The 23672-nt window shown below is 33.7% G+C and overlaps 1 protein-coding gene and 1 long non-coding RNA gene across 2 annotated transcripts; both read right to left on the reverse strand.

Annotated features, from left to right (window-relative positions):
- Positions 1-5069: 5069 nt before the first annotated feature.
- On the reverse strand, positions 5070-6782 carry LOC127743250 (uncharacterized). Its single transcript, XR_008004641.1, has 3 exons — positions 6694-6782; positions 6129-6232; positions 5070-5142 (listed from the first exon to the last, which is right to left on the reverse strand). It is a non-coding gene; the product is annotated as an uncharacterized LOC127743250 (long non-coding RNA).
- A 16087-nt stretch (positions 6783-22869) lies between these two features.
- Positions 22870-23316, reverse strand: LOC107470494 (uncharacterized). The gene has a single exon (XM_016089893.2). The coding sequence runs from the start codon at positions 23314-23316 to the stop codon at positions 22870-22872; it is 447 nt and encodes a 148-aa protein (XP_015945379.1).
- Positions 23317-23672: the final 356 nt, after the last annotated feature.

Raw genomic sequence — 23672 nt, forward strand, 5'->3', positions numbered from 1 at the left:
AGAAAAAGGAGGGAGAGAGATAGAAAGAGAGAGAGAGAGATAAAGAAGGGAGAGAAGAAAGAAAGGGAAGAGAGAGAGAGAGAGAAGGGAGAGAAGAGGGGGAGAAAGAGGAGAAGAAGAGAGAGAGAGGAAGAAAGAGGGGAGGGAGAGAGAGAGAGAGAGAAAAAAAAGGGGAGAGAGAGAAGAAGGAAGGGGAAGGAGAGGTAGAGGGGGAGAGAGAGAGAGAGAGAGAGGAAAAAGAGGAAGAGGGAAGAAGAGGAAGGGGGTGAGAGAGAGAGAGAGGAGTGGGAGAAAGAGAGAAGGGAGAGGAGAGAGAGGGGAAGGAAGGGAGAGGGAGAGGGAGAGGGGGAAAGGAGAGAGAGGGAGAGGAGAGAGAGAGAAGGGAGAGAGAGAGAGAGAGAGAGAGAGAGAGAGAGAGAGAAAGAGAGAGAGAAAGGGGAGATAGAGAAAGAAGGGAGAAAGAGAAAGAAAGAGTATGTAAAATTAATTTTGGAGTTTAAATAAAACCAGTTTTAATTTGGTTTAAAACTAAACTGAACCATAAAAACTGGTTTTTTAATAAACTGGTTTTTCATAAAAACTATGGTTTCAGTTCAGTTTTTTATTTAAAAAAACTGGTTTATTTAAAACAGTTTCAGTTCAATTTCAATTCAGTTCAGTGAAACCAATTTTTTTGCACACCCCTAGTTTTAAAGTGAGGTGACCATAGATAAGTTATGGCCACAGTAAAAACCATGACCAAAGATAAGGCTATGGTCACGGTTTTAAAGTGAGGTGATCATAGAAGCTATGGTCACGGCAAAAAACCGTGACCATAAATAAGGCTATGGTCACGGTTTAAAGAGGGGTGACCATAGGGGGCTATAACCACGGTTTAGGTGAGGTGACCATAGAAGCTATAGTCATGATTTTGGGGAGGGGTGACTATAGATAAGGCTATAGTCACGGTTTTAAGCGAGGTGACCATAGAGGCTATGCCGTGACCATAGATTAAGTTATGGTCACAGTTTTTACACGTGACTAACAAAAAAATGTGGTCTAAAGTGGCAGAATTTGAACACTAAAATCGTGACTATAAGATAACAATATTATTGATAATATAAAATATTTATTACTATTAATATAATAAATTTTAATTTTTTTTAATTTTTCTGTAATCATAAAATATATAAAAAAAATTGAATCAAATATGTTGATAACAAGTTAAAATATTGAAAATAAATAAAAACTATTACAATAATCATAAGTATATATTTTATAATATCATTATTTTTTGTTTTAAAATAATAAAATGAATATTACTAATTAATATAAAAAATATTATTTTTTATTTTCATAATGATAATTATATTTTTTTGTTATATTTTTCAAGTATTTATAAATAGAAAAGAAAGATCAGAATCATGGAAATAGAAAATATATTGTAAAAATTTATTTTTTTTAAATTTGTACATATAGGGCAGTTTTATTTATATAATATATTTAGTAGTAATGTTATCTATAACAAATAAAATAGTTGTGTAGTTTCATCGGGTTCTACCGAATACAATCTGCTTGATTTATCCCGTTTTAACTAATTTTGTATATATTTGACCAATTTTTACTCAGTTTGAGAAAATTTTAATTGTTTAACTAGTTCAGATGATGACCTGAAACGGACTCAATACAAATTGATGATCGAGTTTTCAGTTTGATTGATTAAGTCAAATCAGATTTACCAGTTTGACTAACATCATTGAACTGGATTTGATAATTTTAAGGAATACAACTTTTAGACCATTCGAGTTATCCTCGTTGAAATTTTTTTTTTGTATCATTTAGAAAATAGTCAATAAAAATATGATTTAACCAGTATTAAATACCTGATTAGACACTTTAGTACTAACAATAAATGTATAACTCATGCAATATTGCCACAATATTCAAATGAAAAAAAATAATTAATATACTTTAGATGTATTAATTTCATTTATATATTAAAATCCTGACTAATTAATATACTTTAAGATTTAAATATCTAAACTCTAATTAACATTAATATTTTTTATTATTTTCGTATATTCTTTTTGCTCTCACTCCTAAATTTTTACTGTATCTATCACTGATTTACGCTATAATTACTGAACTCTAAATAAAGCAAGTGTGGAGTGTTAAAATATAGCTTTTGTTGTCTTTTGAGTATTATTGTTAACTAAAAGAAATCAATAAAAAGGATAATTTGAACATAATTTAAACAAAAAATTATGTATAAGTAAAGAAAATTTAAAAAAACTTACGTATAATTAGAACAATTAGGTATAAGAGTTAAAAAAGAAAACTAATTAGAATTCAATCAGGGAATAAACCTCAAAGCTAATTCCTAAACCATAAATCTCATATCCTAAATTCTATACAAAATTAGAATTTTTTTGTGTAAAATAAAAAGATAAATTAGTTAATATTGGATAACAGTTTGTTGTATTTTTCGATTATTTAATGGATAGCTAATATTTTTTCACACTCATCAATTTTTCTATAATAAAATACTAATTATAATTTTACTTGTTTTTATAAGACTAAGCTTTAGTTTGTCAATTAACTAATTGGTTAATTTAAAAAATAAAATTTTTACGACTCATTATTTTTTATTTTTAATTTTGATACTGAATCAAGTTTAACAAGATATATTTTTTTCATATAATACTTAATAATTTTAACATAATTCTAAATAACGTCTTGCATGATTGAGTGTTGAGAGAAAAACAATATGAGAATGAGAATAAATATATCCATTTATATGTAATTACTAATACTTTTCTCAACATTGTGATAATATGAGGCTGACAATATTAACTTAAAGTACAACAGTTATACCCAATGAGTAACAGCGAAGTTCACATAGACATGCAGAAAAATTCCAATTCTACTCTTGAGATGAAATTGAGATATACATAATTTTATAAGGTAGGAGTTTTCGTTGACAACAGATGGTACCAAACTGTTTGCTTCCCTTGCATGCACTGTCGCTAGATACATCATACAAGTCGCCACAACCTTCCTAAATGTGAAATTTGCCATGGCGTGCAATAGTAGAGAGAGTCCTTGTAGTCGGAGACTTACGGCGTTGATAAAATTTTTTCCAATTTCACTCAATCTCGGAATTGGATTTGGTTATAAGCATTGACGAGGGCGAAGTTGTTTCTGCAATGTGTGGGAGGTTTAGTTGTTATCTTGGTTATTCTATTTGGCCGTGCCATTTGGTAAGCCTTTAATTATGTTTGTATTCTGGTTTGTGTTAGGAGACTGGTATTTATAGGAACAAAGGGTTATGTTGTCTGTAGCATTGACAATTTTGACCCTTTCAATATAATAATGATGTTCCGCCCAGAAAAAAGCTTAATTCGGGGGCATGCCCTTAATTTGCGACGTCGTATATGCTTTGCATCCCTGCAATTTAGTTTCGTGCCAAATCCCTATCCTCTTCCATTCAAGCCATCATGATGCGATATATTGATTGGCAATACAAGCTTCATTCTGTGGCTTTGCTCGGGAAACGGGCAAAATGAAAAGACAATTTTAGACACCCATACATTGGTGTGGCTCTACATAGATGCAGGGGATTAGTCGTAAGAGTATTCCTGTTGCCATTTACAGAAATTAGAAGGGGTAATTCGATCAAAGGTCATAAATGGTCTTACCTAGGTGAAGTTGTGACCACCTAATGAGATGGTAAAGCAAGGTTACAACAACGTGAGGATTTTTATCCTAAGAGAACAAATCTTCTTGTTCTCTCCTCCACTTGTAAGGAATCACTGAAACCCTGAACCTGACATTAAAGTTGTAGGGAACTGTTTATGCTCACGCGGAAATCTACAGAAACATGAGGACAACATGCGCCAGGTGCAGAGTCTTCCGCTCCGGTGATGGCTTCCTAAGGCACGACATGTTCATCATCCTTTGGCAGAAACTCTTCCACCAAAGTCATGTTTACTTGGACACTACAAAAAAAATTACTTTTAGCGGCCATTTATTTTACTTTTAGCGACAATAAAAATAATCGCTAATACATTTACTGGCAATTAGACATTAGCCATCCTATGCTTTGTCGCTAAAAGGTTTTAGCGACAATTATAATATTTGCTGATAAAGACCTTTTTAATGGCCGCAAAAAGTATATAATTATTAGCGGCCATTTTCTTGACAATTTATATGGCCACCAAAAGTAATTCCAAAATTACAATAGTAATTATTTTTAGCGGCTATTACGATTGCCACCAAAATCCATTTTACCGGCAATTTATATGACCACTAAAAATAATTTTAAAATTGTAATATTATTTACTTTTAGTTGCCATTACTATTGCCGTTAAAACCTTAAGACTTTTTTTAGTTATATTATACTCATTTTCTTAGAAACATCGAAATATCTTTTTTTTTTTTCTAGAATCTCAATTATTTGTGCCAACAATTATTATTATTATTATGCATATTATAAATATACAACTTAATAATGATAACTTAATAATGATAAAATAAAAAATTTCATTAAACGCAAAATATTGATACACAAATTTATCTTAAAAAATAATAAATCATGTTACAAATCTTAAAAAAAGTAGTACAAGTCTATAACTATATTACATTAAATTAGGCTATAAACGAATTCCAATGACAGATCCTAAGAAGCATTACCATGACATGATGGGTTGTTGCACCAATCCAAATACTTTTATTGGCCTTTTCTTAAATCCAATAAAACCACTCTTTCGTGCTGTCAAACTGTAAACTATATATAAAATATAAATAATAAATTAATTAGCATGAATACATTATTAAATTATCTAGATAATTGTTAATATATTATTTATAATTCTTATAATAACTATGTGATGAAAATTATAACAATAATTTCTTAAAATTATATATAGTAAAGTATATAAAATAAAATAAATTGTGCCACATTAAAAAATATATATTTTTCTGAGTCATTTCTATTATTTAAGAGAATAAGCACCTGCACCTTTATCAGTATAAAGCAAAAAGATTTAATAAATTTCTTAGTTGAAAACAATGAAATGAATAATGCTTACATATCAAAGAAGGTTTGAAGCCTTGAATCAAAGCTCTGATCTGTAATTTGTCCCAAAATTCACGCAGCTCGTTCTTGGTTATAAAGGAAAATACAGGAAAATCCATCGATCAACACTTGACAAAGTAACATAAATTAATTGTAACAATAACAGAATAAGCTATAAATTTTATATGTGGGCATCTCTGCAATTTTGCTATTAATTGTAATAATTCTACTTGACACAAGAATAAGATGGCATGACATGACATCTGGATAAGCTACTGAAGCAAAGGAAGAAATACCTCAGTTGTTTCTTTAGCACCGTATCATAAGTTTTTAAATATGTGGACAAAGCTAGCTATCAGATACAAAAGGTTAATGCCAGAACAATATTTCTTATTATTATATCATTGTTATTTATTATTATTTTGTAGCCTGATCAGTCACTATATTTTTCTATTCTATTCTCTCTTTGAAACAATTGTCAAAGCTTGAAATGCTTTTCTATTTTACATTACACTTTTTGTTCTATAGGGAATGAAGCCTCCCATTTTCTCATTCTGTTTCTGCAAATGAGGCTATAGCATATGCATGAACATTGAGAAGGATTTGCATTCTTTTAATTAATGTTTTGTCATAGTTATATATGCTCCTAAGAGACCTTCATGTTACTAATCTTAACAACAGATTGAAGAAAGAGTGATCAAATAAAATGGGAAGTTGTAGCATTTTGGATAAATCAAACTTTATTAAGAATAATTATAATATTTATCATATTACATGATACATGATAGCTATAATAATAAAATGCTAGAGAGCACAACTTGCGTACATTAAAAACACTACATCAAGATAAGCTACTGAAGCAAAGCAAAGGATAAGCAAAGTAGTTTGTTGTTAAGCATTTTTCAGCCATATCATAAGTTTGATTAAGCTCTTTCCACTTAATTATTGATCCTGTAAGATTAGCTGAATTGAAACTATTGATAATATAATTTGACGTTTCATTCTCATACCACATAGCATTAGAATGAAATGGATAATTTATTGCATGACGACAAAAATCAATGAACCGTACCAAATTACCAATTCCAATTCCATTGTTGCTTAAAATATTTTGCAGTTCGGCTCTTTTGAGAGTATTGACAGCAAATCCTATCTCTTTCAATGTGGCAAAATTATCTGGCATGTCATTTGAATACAAGTTTCATCAGATTTCCTCCCAGATTTTGTTCCCAATTTTCAATTGCCATTTCTCACACTAATAGTGTCAAATAGCAATCAAATTATGAACAACAAAATTGATTGACACAAGACATTAATAAGAAAGAAAATGAAAACGATAAACAATACAAAATTAATTAGATATTTGACAAAAGGATGTACAAGGACATCTAAAATTATTCTAGTGAGCAGAGTGAAATGTGAGATAGGAATGCCATAATCTTGTTAATTCTAGTTTGGCATTGTCACACACTAAACATGCCATAAAATAATACCTAATTACAAAACAACTGCCTAAATATTTATAGAAGACAAACTAATAAAGAGTATTGTAATAAACAAACTTCCAGATTCACAATAAAAGGAATCAAACAGGTGGTACAGAACATTTTCCAGTCTCACATCAAGAAAATACTCACCTTTAAAAGGCCTAGATATGAGGAAAAGGATATGTTGCAATGACAAAACTGGGGCTAGTAAGGGAACTAACAAAGCAACATCAAACTTGCCAACGGAAAGGGAGCCATGTTAAAACATAACAAATGATTAAAATGCATGGAACATCATTATGATAAGAGTTAGGTAGGACCAACTGTATATACCATAGGCGGAAGGGCAAAACTAAAGCCCGTAACACAAGTGTAGCATCTGAACAGGAAACAACAACAAAACAAACAGATATCCTGTACAACATGGAAGTAAGTTTGAGTTTTTTTTTCCCCATGAAATTATGTTCAGAGTTCAGCTAAAATAGAATCAAGTAACAAATTGGTGTTTCTTCTACCTGGAACCCACACATTTAATAAGAAAAGTAGTAACAGCAAGATATCTCTAGTCATCCTCATGTTTATCTTTGTATTTTTCGATATTGATTATGGATAACTCAATTCTTTTTCTGTTTCTTGATGGAGTAGACACTTTTAAGTGAAAGAGAAACCTGTAGTTTTAATATTGATTTTGGACTACTTCTCTAGTTTTGAATAAGCTCTAAATTAGTTCAGAATCAGTCCATCTAATTTTTAACCAACTCAGAATTGTTATCCATTTTCTAAACTTGCATCTAAGTATAGGGATGATATTCTAAAAAACATAGAATTACTTGCAGTTTTGAGTAAAAAATTCATCCGATTTGAACACTAATTTTACTTGCGGTGCAGTTTGAATTGGATGATTTTTAAAAAAAAATTCGATCCAATCCGATCCAATTTCAAGCGGTTTGGATTGTATTGGATTTGTGGTTTTATAAATTAAAAAAATTAAATACATATAACAAGTTTCAACATCAAATTTTAAATAATCAACAATGGCATAACAAGTCTCAACAATATCTTAAAAAACCAACGATAACATAATAATAGAATAAAATTATAGGTTAGTTAAAATAAATAAATAAATAAAATTTTGAACATAAAATATTTATTAAATAATAATAATACATGAATAATATAAAAATGTATTACAAATTAAATATGTTATAAGTATAATTATAAATATAATAATAAAATAATAATATTATAGCACATTGTGTGGTTTGGATTTGATTGGATCAGTTATAAAAAGTAGATCCGAAATCCGATCCGATCCGATCCAGCGGTTTGCAAAAGATAGAATCTAATCAAATCCGAATTAGTGCAGTTTTAATCAGTTTTTGGTTTAGATTGGATTAGATGAGTGGTTTAATTTAGATCGGTTTGAATTTGAACACCCCTATCCAAACCGGAAGGTGGAGTTTATTCGGTTTGGTTGGTTCGTTTTTTGGATCATAAAAAAAAGAGAAACACCTCCTTTTCACGCCACCTAGCCCAGCCCTTACTTCTGCATCTTCAATGTGGTTATGTCACAAAGGACTAGCCTCCAAGCAGAACCCTAACTTCCATTGTCGCCGCCGTCTGTTGTACAGAGGACTTTCATGCTTCCTCCTACCCACTTCTCCTGTCCTCTCGAGCTCGGCCTTCGACATCCGTCACCCTAAAGGACACGCAATCATGGATTTCTAACTTCCAGGCACGAGGGACAGTGCTTTGAAGACATTGGTTTTGAATGTATTTTGTGTTTTGAGGAAACTGTTCTTCGTCATACTCTGGAGGTGATTATGATTATGAATTGTCTTCTTAATGGTCTATTTAGTACGTTGATGTCTTGCTATCTTGTGGGTTGTCATCATTTTGTGTTGTGATATGTTGCTAGAGAGTCATCTGATACTTCGTGTTTTATGAGTAGTTGTACTTAGGTTGGGAGAACTCTGGCTGCATTTCTGGTATTATGTTTAGCTAGAGAATGAGCTCTAATTGTTTGAGTAATTAACCATATGCAACAGTCATTAGGACGATTTGTTTTCATATAATCACGTCCTACGAAGCAATATTACCTAGATTAATCCTTACTATGTAGTGGTGATTTTCAATATTTTTTTGGTCCCAGGAGAGTTTACTCAACCCATTCCCCAGTCTTCTGCACTGCTCAAGTAAGTGTGCGTGTGCGACTCCCTATGAGGACCTCCTTCCCTTCTGCCCACTCTCTGTTCACACAGTTCTCAAAGCAAAGAATAGAAGATTCAATCTAACAACATGTTTAACCACTATCAAAGCCTCCGCTATATTATGACTTTGAAATCAACGCCCTGCCATCCACATAATGATCAGAAAACGCTGGCTATTTAGAGCCCTTAAGAGCGAAAAGAATATTAGAAGGAAGAAGTAAGGCCTTCCACTCACGAGCCGAATCCATGGCCCGGGCTTGCTCCACCCGCTCGTCGACTTCGGAAAGATATGTCCTTAGACGTGCCAGCTCCCATTCTATCGCTCCCAGATTGGCTTGAAGACCTTCGACCCTTGATTCATTCAAGCCTTCAATCTCAAGCAAGGCTTCTTGAATCTGTTGAATCTTGGTCTCCGCCTGTTGAATCTTTCTCTCCGCCTCCACTGTTGTTATTTTTAGGAGTTATAATTATTTTCTGAGCGTGTGATGTTAACTTACTGATATTTCTAATGGAAGACTTCGTTGACACTTCTTTCACTTCCTTGGCTAGATCAGCACGATTTAGTTTATTCATTCAGTATAGTGGTTGCTGATTTTTTTTGGTGTGCAGAATCACTTAGTATTTCAACGGGTTAAATTGGCGATGCTTGTGCCTGGCTATGTATGCTTGGATAAATTTATCTTTCTCTTAAAGGTTTCTATAATTGTCGTTTAGATTTCAGATTCGAAGAGGTTGCTGTTCTTTGCTTACTTGGATTAGTATGGTTTCGGGTATTCACGATCCTGAATGATTTTAACCATTTTAGGGGTTTAGCACCGTAATCTTGAATGTGTTTTCGAATAATTTATTCTCCTTTGTTAACGTAATTTAATCTTGCCCGCACTAAACCCCAATTATTTGAGTATATTCTTTTTTATGAGTTATAAAATTATGATAGAAATGGTTGCCAACAGTAACTATGGTTCTCTATCTGTTGCACTGTTTGGGCAGTATGTTTGGTCACAGTTCCCAATTGTTACGTGTTTAATGCATTCCTTATTTGTTGTTGTCAGAAACTATGATGAGTTTTATAAAGACATGTTCTATAGAAGTTATGTTCTATTTGAATCATTGCTTGCAATTTCTTACTAGGTTTTGTCCATGGCATTTGATTCAATTAGGTTTCAGATTCTTGCGTTGTTACCAAAGAGGTCCCCTTTGAACTTGTTTTTACTTGACTTGCCTGTTCCTATAGTTATGTTGTTTCAATGTATCCTAGCAAGCCATGATTTAGCCTCTTAAGCTATGAGATTCTGATTTTAGAACCTTGATTAAGTTTTTTGAACATGCATGCTGACGTCTCAGTGCGTGTTTGATGTAGGCGTTCCTATTGGCTCTCATTTGGTAAGAAGTCAAGTGACAAAGTTGCCGAACTGCCAAATGGGTTCCTACCGCATCAGACCCATTCCAGTTCAAATTGCTCTGCATCTATGCCTAGAGTTGGCAAGCAGGGAAGCCTGCCCTGCCCCGCCAGAATCCCGCCCTTTGGCGGGCTGGCCAGCGCTGCCCCGCCTAGTGAGCCGGTCCTAGAATCCCACCCCATTCCGCCTAACTGCGAGCTGGCGGGCTAAACCCGCCAACGCTCCTTTTTTTACTATTAACTACTAAATAATATATATAATTTCTAAAGGCATAAAAAAATTATATTTTTTATATTCTCAAACATTAAAGTTTTTATAATTATAAATATCTAATAAACATAATTATAAACCATGTTTTCATCCAAAACATAATTATAAATATTGTCTCCAAAGCAACATAAACATAATTCAAAACACTCAATTTTCATCTTCATACTCTTGTAACTTGGGTTGGAGAAAGTTGGGTTTTGGCAAAAAAATTGCAAAAATATCCCCTTGCAAAAAAAAAAAAAACTAATCCCAGCAGGGAAGTCCGCCCCACCTCACCAAGGAAAAGCCCACCAAAGATCGCGGTTTAAGCGGTGTGGGTTAGGCGGGCTTTGCCTCTTTGGCGGACCCAATTTTCCAGCCTGGCCTGCCAAAATGCGGGCCGACTCGGTGGGTTTAGGCCAGTTTGCCACCCCTACCTGTGCCCGAAAAAGGTTCAAGCCAAGCCCTACTAGGTGATTACGCACTTACTTGATTGTCATTGGGGTAGTTTCTGATACACTAGTCGTGTTCCACTTAGCCCATTCTGGTTGATGAAGTGTTTCCATTGTGATTGAACTTGGAGGTTGCCTCCTCTGGGTGACGACAAACCTCTCGTGTCAGCTGGAAGTTGCAGCTCTTTCTGTGGAGCACACAACCATGTAAGCGTGCTTATTTAGTTATCCTTCATGGACCTTATTAAGGATGCATTTAGCAATACTCTAAAATGCACTCTGAATATGTCACAAGAATGCACTCCCATAGCAATGAGTATGGTAAAGCAGTGTATCAAGGATGCAGTATGATATCAAAAGATTGTTAGATGCCATTTCTTGACATGATGCGGTATTATCGGAGATAAGAGATGTAATCAAAGTTCTCACAGGACAGAAATCTTTGTTGTCAATGAATATGCCATCCCTAGGTCATTGCACAACATGCAACTGCTACCAGGTAAGAACCGGATCAAAAGCCCCCAACAAGAGTCCGAGAATCAAACAGCCTATCAACCATAGTCGTCGTAGAAAAGCATCAAATACGCATAATCTGAAAAATTGTTCCATAATTGACACCACCTTCACCACTAATCACATCCCGTTTAGCACAAAGAGAAAGAAGAAATCATTAAGGCAACCTTTCCCAAATCTAAAAGAACCCCAGTCGATTCATTCACCAGAAGTGGTGCGTCTTATGCCAGCCTCTGTTTTTCTTTCAATTATAATTGATTAGTCCTTATCTACTTGCGTAGTTGTCATAACATAATGCCTTACCACAATTCAGGTCGATCTAACCTCTGACAATGTTCAAGAAACCTCCCTACTGCACAATCAAGCCAACAATGAAATGGAGCCTTGAGGACTATCTGGTAGGTGAAGGTGTGACATACTTTTCACAGAATCTGATGCCGTCGTGAACGTAGGCAGCCTGCTAAGTATGAAGGCTGAGCGCATTCCACAGGTGATGACATTAAAATCATTATTTGTATACCATGAGTAATCGTGTTGTCAATTCACATTGCATATTTCGCTACTCATAAGTAATTTGATGTATACCTTGTAGTTCATGAACCTAGTCTTTCGCCCAACCGACGAGATGAACTTGTCTGGAGTAGAGTTGGCCGTAGCGACTTACATCTTTAGCTAAGATCTTTCGAAGAGGTAAGCCACCACCAGACACTGGGTTTAAGGTCAGCCCCTCACATATCCTTATGCTATCATGATCCTGATGCACACACCCTATCTTTGTTGTTACATCTCTAATGCATGGTCATAGTATTTTTTCGATGTTAATGTGCATGTCCTCGACAGTGAGATTCTAATTGATGTCGGGGACTGTATCGCTAGCAGGGGTGCACTGTTGACCCTTGTGCTAAATTAAATACTTAGAACAAATAGTTAGAATAACATACATCGTTAAATTAAAAATATATTTGATGGACTTTTTCCACTAACTTCTGGAAGAGAAATAATAATTCCTCCTATTATGTTTAGAAAGCTAACTTTCAATTAGATAATTACCCATTCATTAGCTTCTTCTCAAGCGCAACAAACACACCTTTTTGTTCCAAAAAAATTTTGGGGGTCCGTTTCTGTCCCTCGATGAGAGAATGATCTAATGAAATGCATGTTTCTAATTATTACCAAGTAGCCCTCGACGGTCGGTCCTTGACATCTGGAACATGACGTCCTTGTGCAAGAACTACATGTGAAGTAAGATGAAGCAGGCGACGAGGGTATATACACGGTCTACGCTATTGTTCATGTCCAAATTGGGTGGAGAAGGCTACATTATAGATTGACTTGGGTATATTTGTATGTATAGATTTATCAGCCAATGTGGTACGACCGGCACTGGTACCTTATGATCATCGACGTGCCGCGAAAAAAGTTGATCTACCTAGACTCACTTCGGGACTCACGTGAAGCAGATGCAAGGAAGACATGGATAATGCGGGTGGTAAGCAACACTTTTTTTGTCAAATAAACTTAACAACTAGGCTTAGGGTCTGAAATATCAAAATTGATATGAATTTTACTTATGTTTTCTAGGCACTGTACCTCGAGAGATTGACAGTAAGAAATTTCTAACTGTCAGGATAGGGGGTGCTGCGTCCTAGGTTTTTCACATTTGAGTTTGAATAGCTGGATGTGCCTCAGCAAGAAGGAAACTCGTAAGATCATAGCGTTTCATATTTCATGCGCTTCTCTTAGTTTATTGTATGTTGATACATGTGATCTATTTTCTAGTTCTTACTAACAATTCAAAAACATTAAATAAGTGTGTGCACGTACAGCATGGACTGTGGCGTATGCGTCGCCCAATGGATGAATTTAGAGCAACTGTGGCAAGATTATGGAGTATATGTATAATGATTTATCTAATTACTCAAACATAGTTTAAAATAAAATATACCTATCTTGAACGAGCCTTTTGGTAATTGTTAATCTCGATTGTTACTTGATCCTTATGTCAGCATGTCAACAGTGCTACGCAGATATACGTAGCAGTGGATTTGGTTATGAAATCACACAACGAAATGGCACAGGAAGTTGTCTCCAGGGCATGTGCGCACTGGCAAAGGAAGGTTCCTTAGAGAAATTTCCTTTTTATGTGGAACAAAACCCATTAGTGAATAGTTTGTAAGTGTCCCCTCAGGGCAATTAATTTTTTGATAGACCCCTGAGTGCTTCAAAACACACTCAAGGGGAAGACTCGAGTGACTTTTTGCTTGAAAAGTGTGAAACATTACTACATATCTATTGTTATGCTGTATATATTGAAAACTTTATGATATTGAATTTATGTAGGAAACTTTACGAATATAACAAGATTGCACAAATTTAAAATGTTATACTCTTGCGACACACTAGTGTATTGTATGCCTTTGGGATTATTTTATACTCTCTATCGCCAGAAGTAATGAATCTGCTCCAGATTTGAATGCCAAAATTGATTCTAAATTATTTTGTTCTCGTCTTGTAATGTGTATAATTGCATTACCTATTTTTTATTTATTTTGGGCCAGAGAAATTGAGCCTAGAGACCAAGAAAGAAACAACAATAACCAATACATCACCTTAACAATTGAAAGTAAAAGCTCAACTGAACATTAGAATACTCATTCATTTCCACTTATCCCCATCATCTTCCCCTACTTTTAATGCAATATTGACCAACCTAATGATGATCACACAAGGACAAAGACACATGATCATATATCACATTTGTTGTTTAAGAGCTGAGATAATGTCACATACATAACGACCCCAAAGTATTTTTTTTCTCTGAAAGTGTGAGTCAACCCCCAACCCAGACTAAGTTTAGTCACAATATACATCACCCCATCCACATGATGCAAAGTACCTAGCAAAATATTCCATCATTACAAATTGCTCTAATATAATAATATAGAAACCACAAGATACATAGTTATATTTGGGGATTCTAACGAAGCCCCTTCTACCTAATATTTAACATGCATTGCAACAAAACACCAATTTAAAACCACAGTTGTAACACCCTTACTACTAGAATATCACGTTTCAGGCTGCACCACTCTGTAGGAGCCTTTTTATAACTCAAAACCATATAAACTTCTCTTTTAAAAATATATATATATACTTAATAATAATTAGACTTGTTTTCTTCTTTTCAGAAACAACTTATAAACATTACATATCACGATTCCTTTCCTTTTGATAAGAAGTATAATAATAAAGATGAGGAGAATCTATAACATATGAATACAAAACAGAAATAGCATAGCTAAGAACTCACCAAAATTTCGTAAGCTTCCTCATCCATCCTAAAAGGGAAGTCTATAGAGGGTGAGAACACGTCCTTACAGATTCTCAGTATATCATAAGAGGATATTTAAAAGAAAATTATTTCCAACCATAGTAATTATCGCTCATCTTATGAATCTTTTTTAAAAGCAATGGTTTAACATCCAAAAATCCAAAACCTTTCAAAAACCATCAATTAATTATCTAGAGTCTAAAACTCATATTTTTCTTATAAGGGTAAAGTATATTTTTTGTCCCTAAAATTTGACAAAAATTTTAGAAATACCCCTAAGTTTTATTTTGTTTCAATTTTGTCCCAGAAGTTTTTGATTTGCATCAAATATACCCTCGATGGCTAAATTTTCAAAACATTTAAGACCAATCTAACAATAATGCATGAAAATTATACTTGATTTGCTTGTGTTGATAGCTGTTCTTATGAAATTGTTGTTGAATTGGTCTTAAAGTTTTTGAAAAATTAGCCGTCAGGGGTATATTTGATACAAATTGAAAACTTTTGGGATAAAATTGAAATAAAATAAAACTTAGGGGTATTTTTGAAATTTTTGTCAAACTTTAGGGACAAAAAATATACTTTACCCTTCTTATAAAAATCTTAAAAGTTACCTAGACTGTATGAATGACCAACCTGTTCCAAGCATAGGTTCATTAAGTCTATGCTGAACTAGTTTGATTTTTCATACTTTACTAAACCTTAAACAGAATTCAAGCACGACCTCCAGCCCATCACAAAATTAATCACGACCTCTGACCCAAGCAACTCAATCAGCATCCAATTCACCATAAACCAGCCAATCAATCACAAACACAAGTAATAAAGTTCAAATACAATTAAGAGCAATTACATCAAGTATAGAAATTAGCAGTTAAACTGAATTATTCACATAGGCACACCAACTACAATATGCACATCCAAATAATGTCACATAAATGCATATGATGCATGCCTGTCCTACTGGCCATGAGCTCATGTGTCGGTTACAATGCCAAAACCCGATAAATCCGATAGCTAACCCGGATATTGTCTCTCTGTCGTGCCTCTCTGTGAGGAATATAATAATCTCGACTTCATCAACCCGGTTCTAAAAAGGGTAGTGCTCACCCTTGCACATCTCATCGGAGGCAGCGCTATCCGGGAATTGGGAGCCCGTCCACCCTTACAACCAGAGAGAACCACGAACAAGCGGGATTAACCAAACAGCCCTTGTTCGAGTTGTCATACTTTTGCAAGAGGCATCAGGAAGGGGATCCTAACCTTTTATCGTCTCCCTGGAGGTGATCTTACATTCCCAGGAGGAAAAAGGAAAGGGATCCTCTCCTTTCCTCCATCTCGCTGGGGTCGCACTTTCGACATATACTACTGGGATATAGTTCACATACACACTCTTGGGATATAATACTTGACGCACTTCTTCACTCTCAATCAAACCCAATCAATCATAATCAAAATCGAACCATAAGTATTTAAAGTCATTTTCATCACGATTGAAAAGCATATTTGCTACATGTTGCATATTTGCTTCTATCCGTTAAGTGACAAATTCAGAGTAAGTAAATCCAGCACGCTTACTCTTGTGAGCCTTAGCACGTTTCTGCGTAAATAACTCGTTCAATTATAATATGTTGCTCAGACGAACGCCAACATAAGAAGGTTTTTGGCACCCTTTAACATTGAATTTATGCACTCGAACAAATTTATGCAAGCACGGGACCTTGAATGCCCTTAAGAAGTTGCTATAATTTATTACTACCCGTATTGATTCATGTCGATAAGATATTATCCCCACATTGTCTCTCCTAATAACATGCCTTTATAAATTACTGAGAAAAAAGCGTCACACACCTGCAATCTCCCCTTCTACAATGGAAAAAATAATTGTTGGTAGAATGTTTTGGTTCCCATCATGTACAATTACTACCAAAAGGTCACCTTTTGTATTTTTGTAAAGGTGTGTTCCGTCAATCTGAACCAAAGGTTTGCAATATTGGAATGCTCTAATGCATGAATTAAAACTCCAGAATATCCAGTGAAGTATTCTGACACCGTCTACCTCTTCACCCCCATTATATAGGAGTCATGTTTCTATTTGGACAATTGAGGCAAGCATCTTCTGGACTTTTATTGTGCACCACAATGACAAAGTTTCGTAAGATTCTTCTCAACCATCGAAAACTTTTTTGATTGATTTTTTATTTGGCAACCAAGACTTTTGGTAACTGATGATGTAGTTGAACTTGGATTAGACTTCCACAATTATATATTTCATCTTGAAGGATGGTTCGATTTCAACCATTGGCCTTATAGCCTTAGCAACTATGTCTGAATCTAACTTAGAATGATCCTGTGAAATCGTTTTCATTGTGCATGTGTGCCTCCTGTGGTATCTCTGTACCTCCTAACAACCTTTTTTCCAATAAGCCAAATCGACCAACGACCATATGTCTTGCATTTTGCATAGAGCGTAACTCCTAATTGCCTCGACGACCGACTTTCTAAGATTGTATTCCATTCCGATCTTGAACTACCCGTCCTTAGAATTAGCAACATCTACATAAAAAATAAATTGTCACTCATTGATCCCTCCAAAATATAAATTAAGAAAAATGTATTATTCACTCCTCAGGTAACTATGTTCACATATTCGAAGAATTCTAGAGTATGCAGGGCGTCAAGATACAAGCTATACTTAAAAAGTGCAACATCCATGGGTTTACTGATTGCAGGTGGAACCACTACATTTTTCACGGCTAGACCTTTCTCATTACCATCCTCGTCCTCGTCACTGGCTTCGTAGTTACCTTCGAACTGCTCTTTGCTATTACTATTAACTCCTTTGTACACTTCATCTCTTTCATCTTCCATGTCTAAGTCATGTTAAATCCCCTCCGTAGATATATGTTCAAACTCAACATACAACTCCATCTTTGGTTGTTGCACCTGAGTCTGCTGGTGAATATAAAACATATGCTACATACTTGCTTCATCAATGATCAACATAACATCAAACTATATTAGGTCACAAAATACGATAACAGGATTCTTGTACAGAATATTGCTCAACCTCTTTAAGATATCATTCTATATGCTTTGATAGAGATCGTACTATACCTCTGCAAATATCATAGTGCACAAAACCACAAACAAAAATAGATTCTCACACACAAATTCATTCCTTCATGTGTATTTCGTATAATTTTACCTTTGTGATACACCACTATATTTACGGTACCATTCATCAAACTACCAACACACTAAAATAACACTCCTTATAATGAAAAAGATGGTAACAAGTTTTGCTTTTATAGAGTGCTCGCCAAATGCGTGACACGTGTCCAACATGCAATCTATAAGAGTGTTCGCCACCCCTGCGTGTTGGCTAGGTGCTTGCCACGTATCCAAGTCTTGCGTGTTGCCTCAACACACCACTTGCGTATTAATAAGGGGTGTTCGCGGTGCGATTTAGTTATATTAATTCTGCGGTTGGGTTTGGTTCAATATCTTTTATTGAAGCCAACCGAATCAAACTAAATCAACTAAAATCGGTTTGATTTGGTTCAATTTTTTCGGTTTCTCAATTAAAAAAAATTCTGTTGTAGTAAAGCATGAGAAGCATGAGAAGTTTAACAACAAAAGAAATTATAATATAACGATTGAAAAGCATGAGAAGTTCAACAAAACAAAATAAAAAGTTGTTTTCATTGATTTTTCTAGCAAAGCAGCCATATCTTGAGGTTCTCTTACAAGACAAGACAAGACAGTAAAAATATTATTCAACAAATAAAGAACCTGAAATCAGAAAATGAGTTATAACACAAACAATTAATACCAAACAATAAAACTAAGTTATATTGATTTAAGTTAAAATCCAACATATGCTAGAGATATAGAACACAATTCACAAAATTATAAAAACATGATTAAAAAATAGAATTATAAACACAGAATCATAAAAAATAATAAAAATAGAAAATAATAAAGTAATAATCAACAGGTCTGACCAATAATCAACAAAAAAATAATCAATTAATAATCAACAGTGAAGAACTGAAGATATAGAACAATTCACAACAATAAAAAAATTAATAGATTAAATAGAAAAAAATCGAGAAGCAATAGAACCAACCTGACTCGGAGGCTCCCTTGTTGAGGGGTTGATGATGCAAATAGAGAGTGCCCTGAGCTGAGTGTAGGGAGGTTTTGCCATGCGTTGAGGAAAATAGCGTCTGGTGCATGCTGCTACTATGCATGGAAGAGTAGAGGACAATGGCGTGCTGCTAGAGAGGTGGTGTGTGGAGGCAGTGGAGTCGTGGAGGACGACAGAGGGAGAGAAGCGATACGAGGAAGGGAGAGGGAGAGGAAAGGGCCACGCTACTGCGATAGTGTTGTCCCCCAGCATCAATGGTGGAGATGAGGGAGGATTGGAGATGGGAGAGGGATTTTTGGCACTAAAAGCCCGAGAGGATTAGTGTTAGGATTCGTCCATCACTTAGGCTATGTTTGTATGTTATACTTAAGAGAAAAATACAGAGACAGATATAAAGACAGAGAGACAGAGACAATCTATTATTTTTATGCTTCTGTATTATGTTTGAAAGCAATGTACAAAAACTTGTCAAATGTTATTGTTTTGTATTTAAAAAGATAGATACAATTTACTAAATACATAACAAAAGAAATTATATACTCTTTAGATTTTTTTAAAAAATGAAATATTTTTTCGATCAAATTTGTAATAAAAGAAAACCCTTCTCTGTGTTTTCTTGATCTTTTTTAATCAAATCCCAACTAAAAATGAAACGAAAAAGAATTGCGCTAAATTAGACAAGCTACTCTTCTTCTTTATTAGTTGTGTAGCTGCAGAACGAAGGAGAAGATGAAACTAAGATTTTGATAAAGCAACGACGAACTTTACTATTTACAAAATATATTAAAAATAAAAAAATCATTAAAATAATCTCTACATTTTGTGTTTTTATTATCCCAAATAAATGTGGATACAAAAATGTGACTAAAAAATATGTGCAAAAATATATATTTTATTCCTAATTTTTAAACTAAATATATTATAAAATATGGTATTATTTTTTGTTTTTGTCACGGAAGCACATTCAAACACAACCTTAAATCATTTGAAGGTGGGATGAAAATGAATTTTGAGGTGTTTAATTAGGATATTTTAAAAAACCGATTCAATTTGGTTAAATTTTTTTTTTATCAGAATAAAAAACTGAACCATAAAAAAATTACAAAATATTTGTTTTAAGTTTATTTGATTTTCAGGTTGTTTATTTTTTAATTTTTTTTGTTCGGTTTAAGACCATTTAAAAAGTTTTAAAAGTAACTTTTTTGAGTTTTTGATTTATGAAAAATACTAATATTAATATTTAGTGCAATTTTCAAAACTAAATTATAGTTTTTTACGAAACTATTTAAAAATTTATAAAAAAATTAAAAAAATGACGTTTTTCATCATACAACTATTTTTTACCACATTTTATAAAATAAACACTTTTAAAATTAAAAATTCAAATACAAAATAACTTATTTATAAACTATTTTTAATATAGTCATTTATTGTTTAAGCTATTTTTTCAAAACAAAAAACTTAATTAAATTGTTTACCTAAACTCAACCTTATTCAATTTTCACTTTGTTCAATTTTTAAAGTTTTTTTGTTCGATTGGTCAATTTTATTCGAATTAGATTAGTTTTAAACACCCCTACATATTAAGCCAATAAGCCTGCTCCACCTGCAACGTCTATCGCAGCAATTACACTAAGAGCCGGTTTGGAAAATAACAAAAGCTACTTTTTTTTTTTTTACTCTTGGATTATAAAAAGTCATAATTTGCGTGTTTGGCATTATTTTTAAAAAAAACTTTTAACTTTCGAAAAAATTAATTTACAGTTTTTTAAGGAAGTAGAAATATATGACTTCTCTATTTTTTAATAAGTCATTCTACCACTCACTTAAAAATTAATTTCAAAACAAAAAAAATCTATTTTTCTATGAAAAATACTGATCCTTCATCACTACCATTTTCACATAATAATTCATTTGACAGAAGTATTGATTCTCCACTACCATTTTCAGACAATATTGCATCTAAACAACCTACTACATATATTCCTTTTAAGCATTTTTTTTCTTATCATTTTATCACTCTATTTTTTATTATTAAATTTGTATTTAACTGTGCTATGAAATTTTAGTTTTAATTTTGTTTTTTTCACATGTAATTTTATAGTTTACTATTATTTTCATAGTTAATTATAGCAAGTTATTGATCTCAATAAAGAAGAAAAAAGTTCTAATAAGAGTAAAAAAAAATAAAAAACAGCAACAAAATATACATTAACACTCATTTTATATTTATTTTTTATTTTCATCTACCATATCATCACAATATTAGTGATTAAATTATATAAAATTAATATTTGATATTGAAAAATATTTGTTATCATCATTATTTTAATATTATTTTCTTTTATAAAAAAATTATTTTTTGAATTATTTATTCAAATATTACAACTTTAGAATAAATACTTTTATAATTAAAAATTCAAAAACAAAATAGCTTATTTATAAGCTGATATTAATAAAAATTCTTATATTTTTATTTTTTTTTCAAAAAAACTTATTTAAATTATTTACCCAACTAAATTCATTCTCAACAAAAACACCTCAAACTTTTCCATACATAAAAAATAGTCACAAGACTAAGTCAACCAAAAACCAAGAAAAATTTAAAAAGAGGAATAAGAAACACCCTTAGAAATTAAAGTCAATTAGGGAGGTTACATTACCTTGGCAATGACAGCGCCATCCGCTGCTAAATGAGCTTTCAGCTTATGACAATTCAAAGAAAGAACAATAACTTGATTCTCGAAGCTCCACAGAGGGCTAAGTCACAAAGATTTGTAATTAATCGATCAATTTAGACATGTAGTCAAATTGCTTTTCTTCAATATCACGGTTACTAAAGTTCAATTATTGTTTCCCTTAATCTTGATGAGAATTCAATCAACTAAATTGGATTTTAATCGATCAAAAATTTGGTATACAAAATCATAATCACACTCTTGTAATTTCGCACAACTAACCAGCAAGTGCACTGGATCGTCCAAGTAATATCTTACGTAAGAATCGATCCCACGAAAATTATCAACTTGAAACAAGTTATGATTATCTTGTAACTCAGGATATCAATAATTCTCAGGTTTAATTGTAAAAAGTAGAAGAACATAAAATAGATACTTATTTTACAGTAATGGAGAACAGGTTGAAGTTTTGAAAATGCTCTATTTTCTGAACCTCTGCTTTTTCACTGTTTTCTTCTTCATACACGCAAGGCTCCTTGCTGTATGTAGAGTTTCACCGTTGTCAATGGCTACTTCCCATCTTCTCAGTGAAAATGTTCAACACACTCTGTCACAACACGGCTAATCATCTCTCAGTTCTCAATCAGGCTGGAATAGAATCCACTGATTTTTTTGCGTCTGTCACTAACGCCCAGCCCTCAGGAGTTTGAAGCTCGTCACAGTCATTCAATCCTTGAATCCTACTCAGAAAACCACAGACAAGGTTTAGACTTTCTGAATTTTCTTGAATACCGCCATCAATTCTAACTTATACCAAAAAGATTCTGATTAAAGAATCCAAAAAATATTCACTCAATCTAACGGAGAAGGTTGTCAGGCACACGGTGAGAATGTGATGACATAAATATAAAGACATAAGATAAAATTTGAAATTGAAATTTATAATCAGACATGGAATTACAATTGACAAGAGATTTAAAAAAGAAATAACAAACCAGAATACTTATATAACCTACATGCTTGTTACATAGACCTACAGAAGTAATAACCGGAGATACTTATATAAACTACATGCTTGTTACATCCACCTAGAAAGAAGCTTACAGTACGTGCTTAACTAAACAGCCCTAATAAAATCTATAACAAGAAGGGACTTTAACAAGAGTAATTGCAGTGAGAACATGTATATACGGAAATCTGAACAAAGTGTTAAACAATCAAGAAGAGATTCGCACTCGATCAATCCCGCTGAAAAAATAAGGGAAGATCTAAAGCGCTAAAAAGTCCCCAATCACCCAACAACCACTGTTCAAATCCTTGCCTTCATTCACGCCAATCTGCTACGAGAACTCCAACCTCAGCATCTTCCTAAGTTCGTTCGTCGCTTCACTCACCGCCGCGATTTTCTTCGTCACGAAAATCGGCACCGGAACCGAGCTAGGCGGCGGCGAGGCCACACACGACCCTGCGTACATCCCGCCAATTAACTCTTTCGGACGGACGGCCACCACATCGGAGGTGGTCTTCTCGGTTTTGGGAAGCTGCGTGGTTTGGGGAAGGAGTTCCCCGCGTTTTAAGATAGTGAATCGGACCATGATTGGCTGTTTGGTATCGGGTCGGATCTGGCTCTTTTTCTGGCGGTTGGGGTTGGTACGGGAGCTTCGAGAAGATTTAGGACTTGGACTCGGAATTTTAGGTGAAGAAGAAGAGGAGGGGGAGGTTATCGGCTTTCGGGGCCGTGAAGTTGGAAGACAATCCTGGGGGTTAAGAACTGCGACACCAGCCATGGCGATGGAGAGAGAGATATGAACCTCAGAAAATAGGAAATTTTAGAGGGATTAGAAAATTGCATATTCAATGGAAAGAAGGAGTAGGGTAGAGGGTAGGTATTTAAGTGGTAATGAGGCGGCTCTCGGACACAACATGGAACAACAGTGGGTCGGTCACGCGCTCTTATTCTCATCTACAACGCATTTTTCTCACCAAAGTTCTAGTAAACACAGAAACTTTATCTCATCAAATCTAAAAAAAAATAAATGGAGTTTAATTTAGATACGTTTTTAAAAAATTATATNATTTAATTTTGTTTTTTATTTTTTAAGTAATATTTTTAAATAAATATTTTAAATATTTTATTTATCGA

Source organism: Arachis duranensis, chromosome 10, assembly GCF_000817695.3.
Source record: "Arachis duranensis cultivar V14167 chromosome 10, aradu.V14167.gnm2.J7QH, whole genome shotgun sequence".
Lineage (NCBI taxonomy): Eukaryota > Viridiplantae > Streptophyta > Magnoliopsida > Fabales > Fabaceae > Arachis > Arachis duranensis.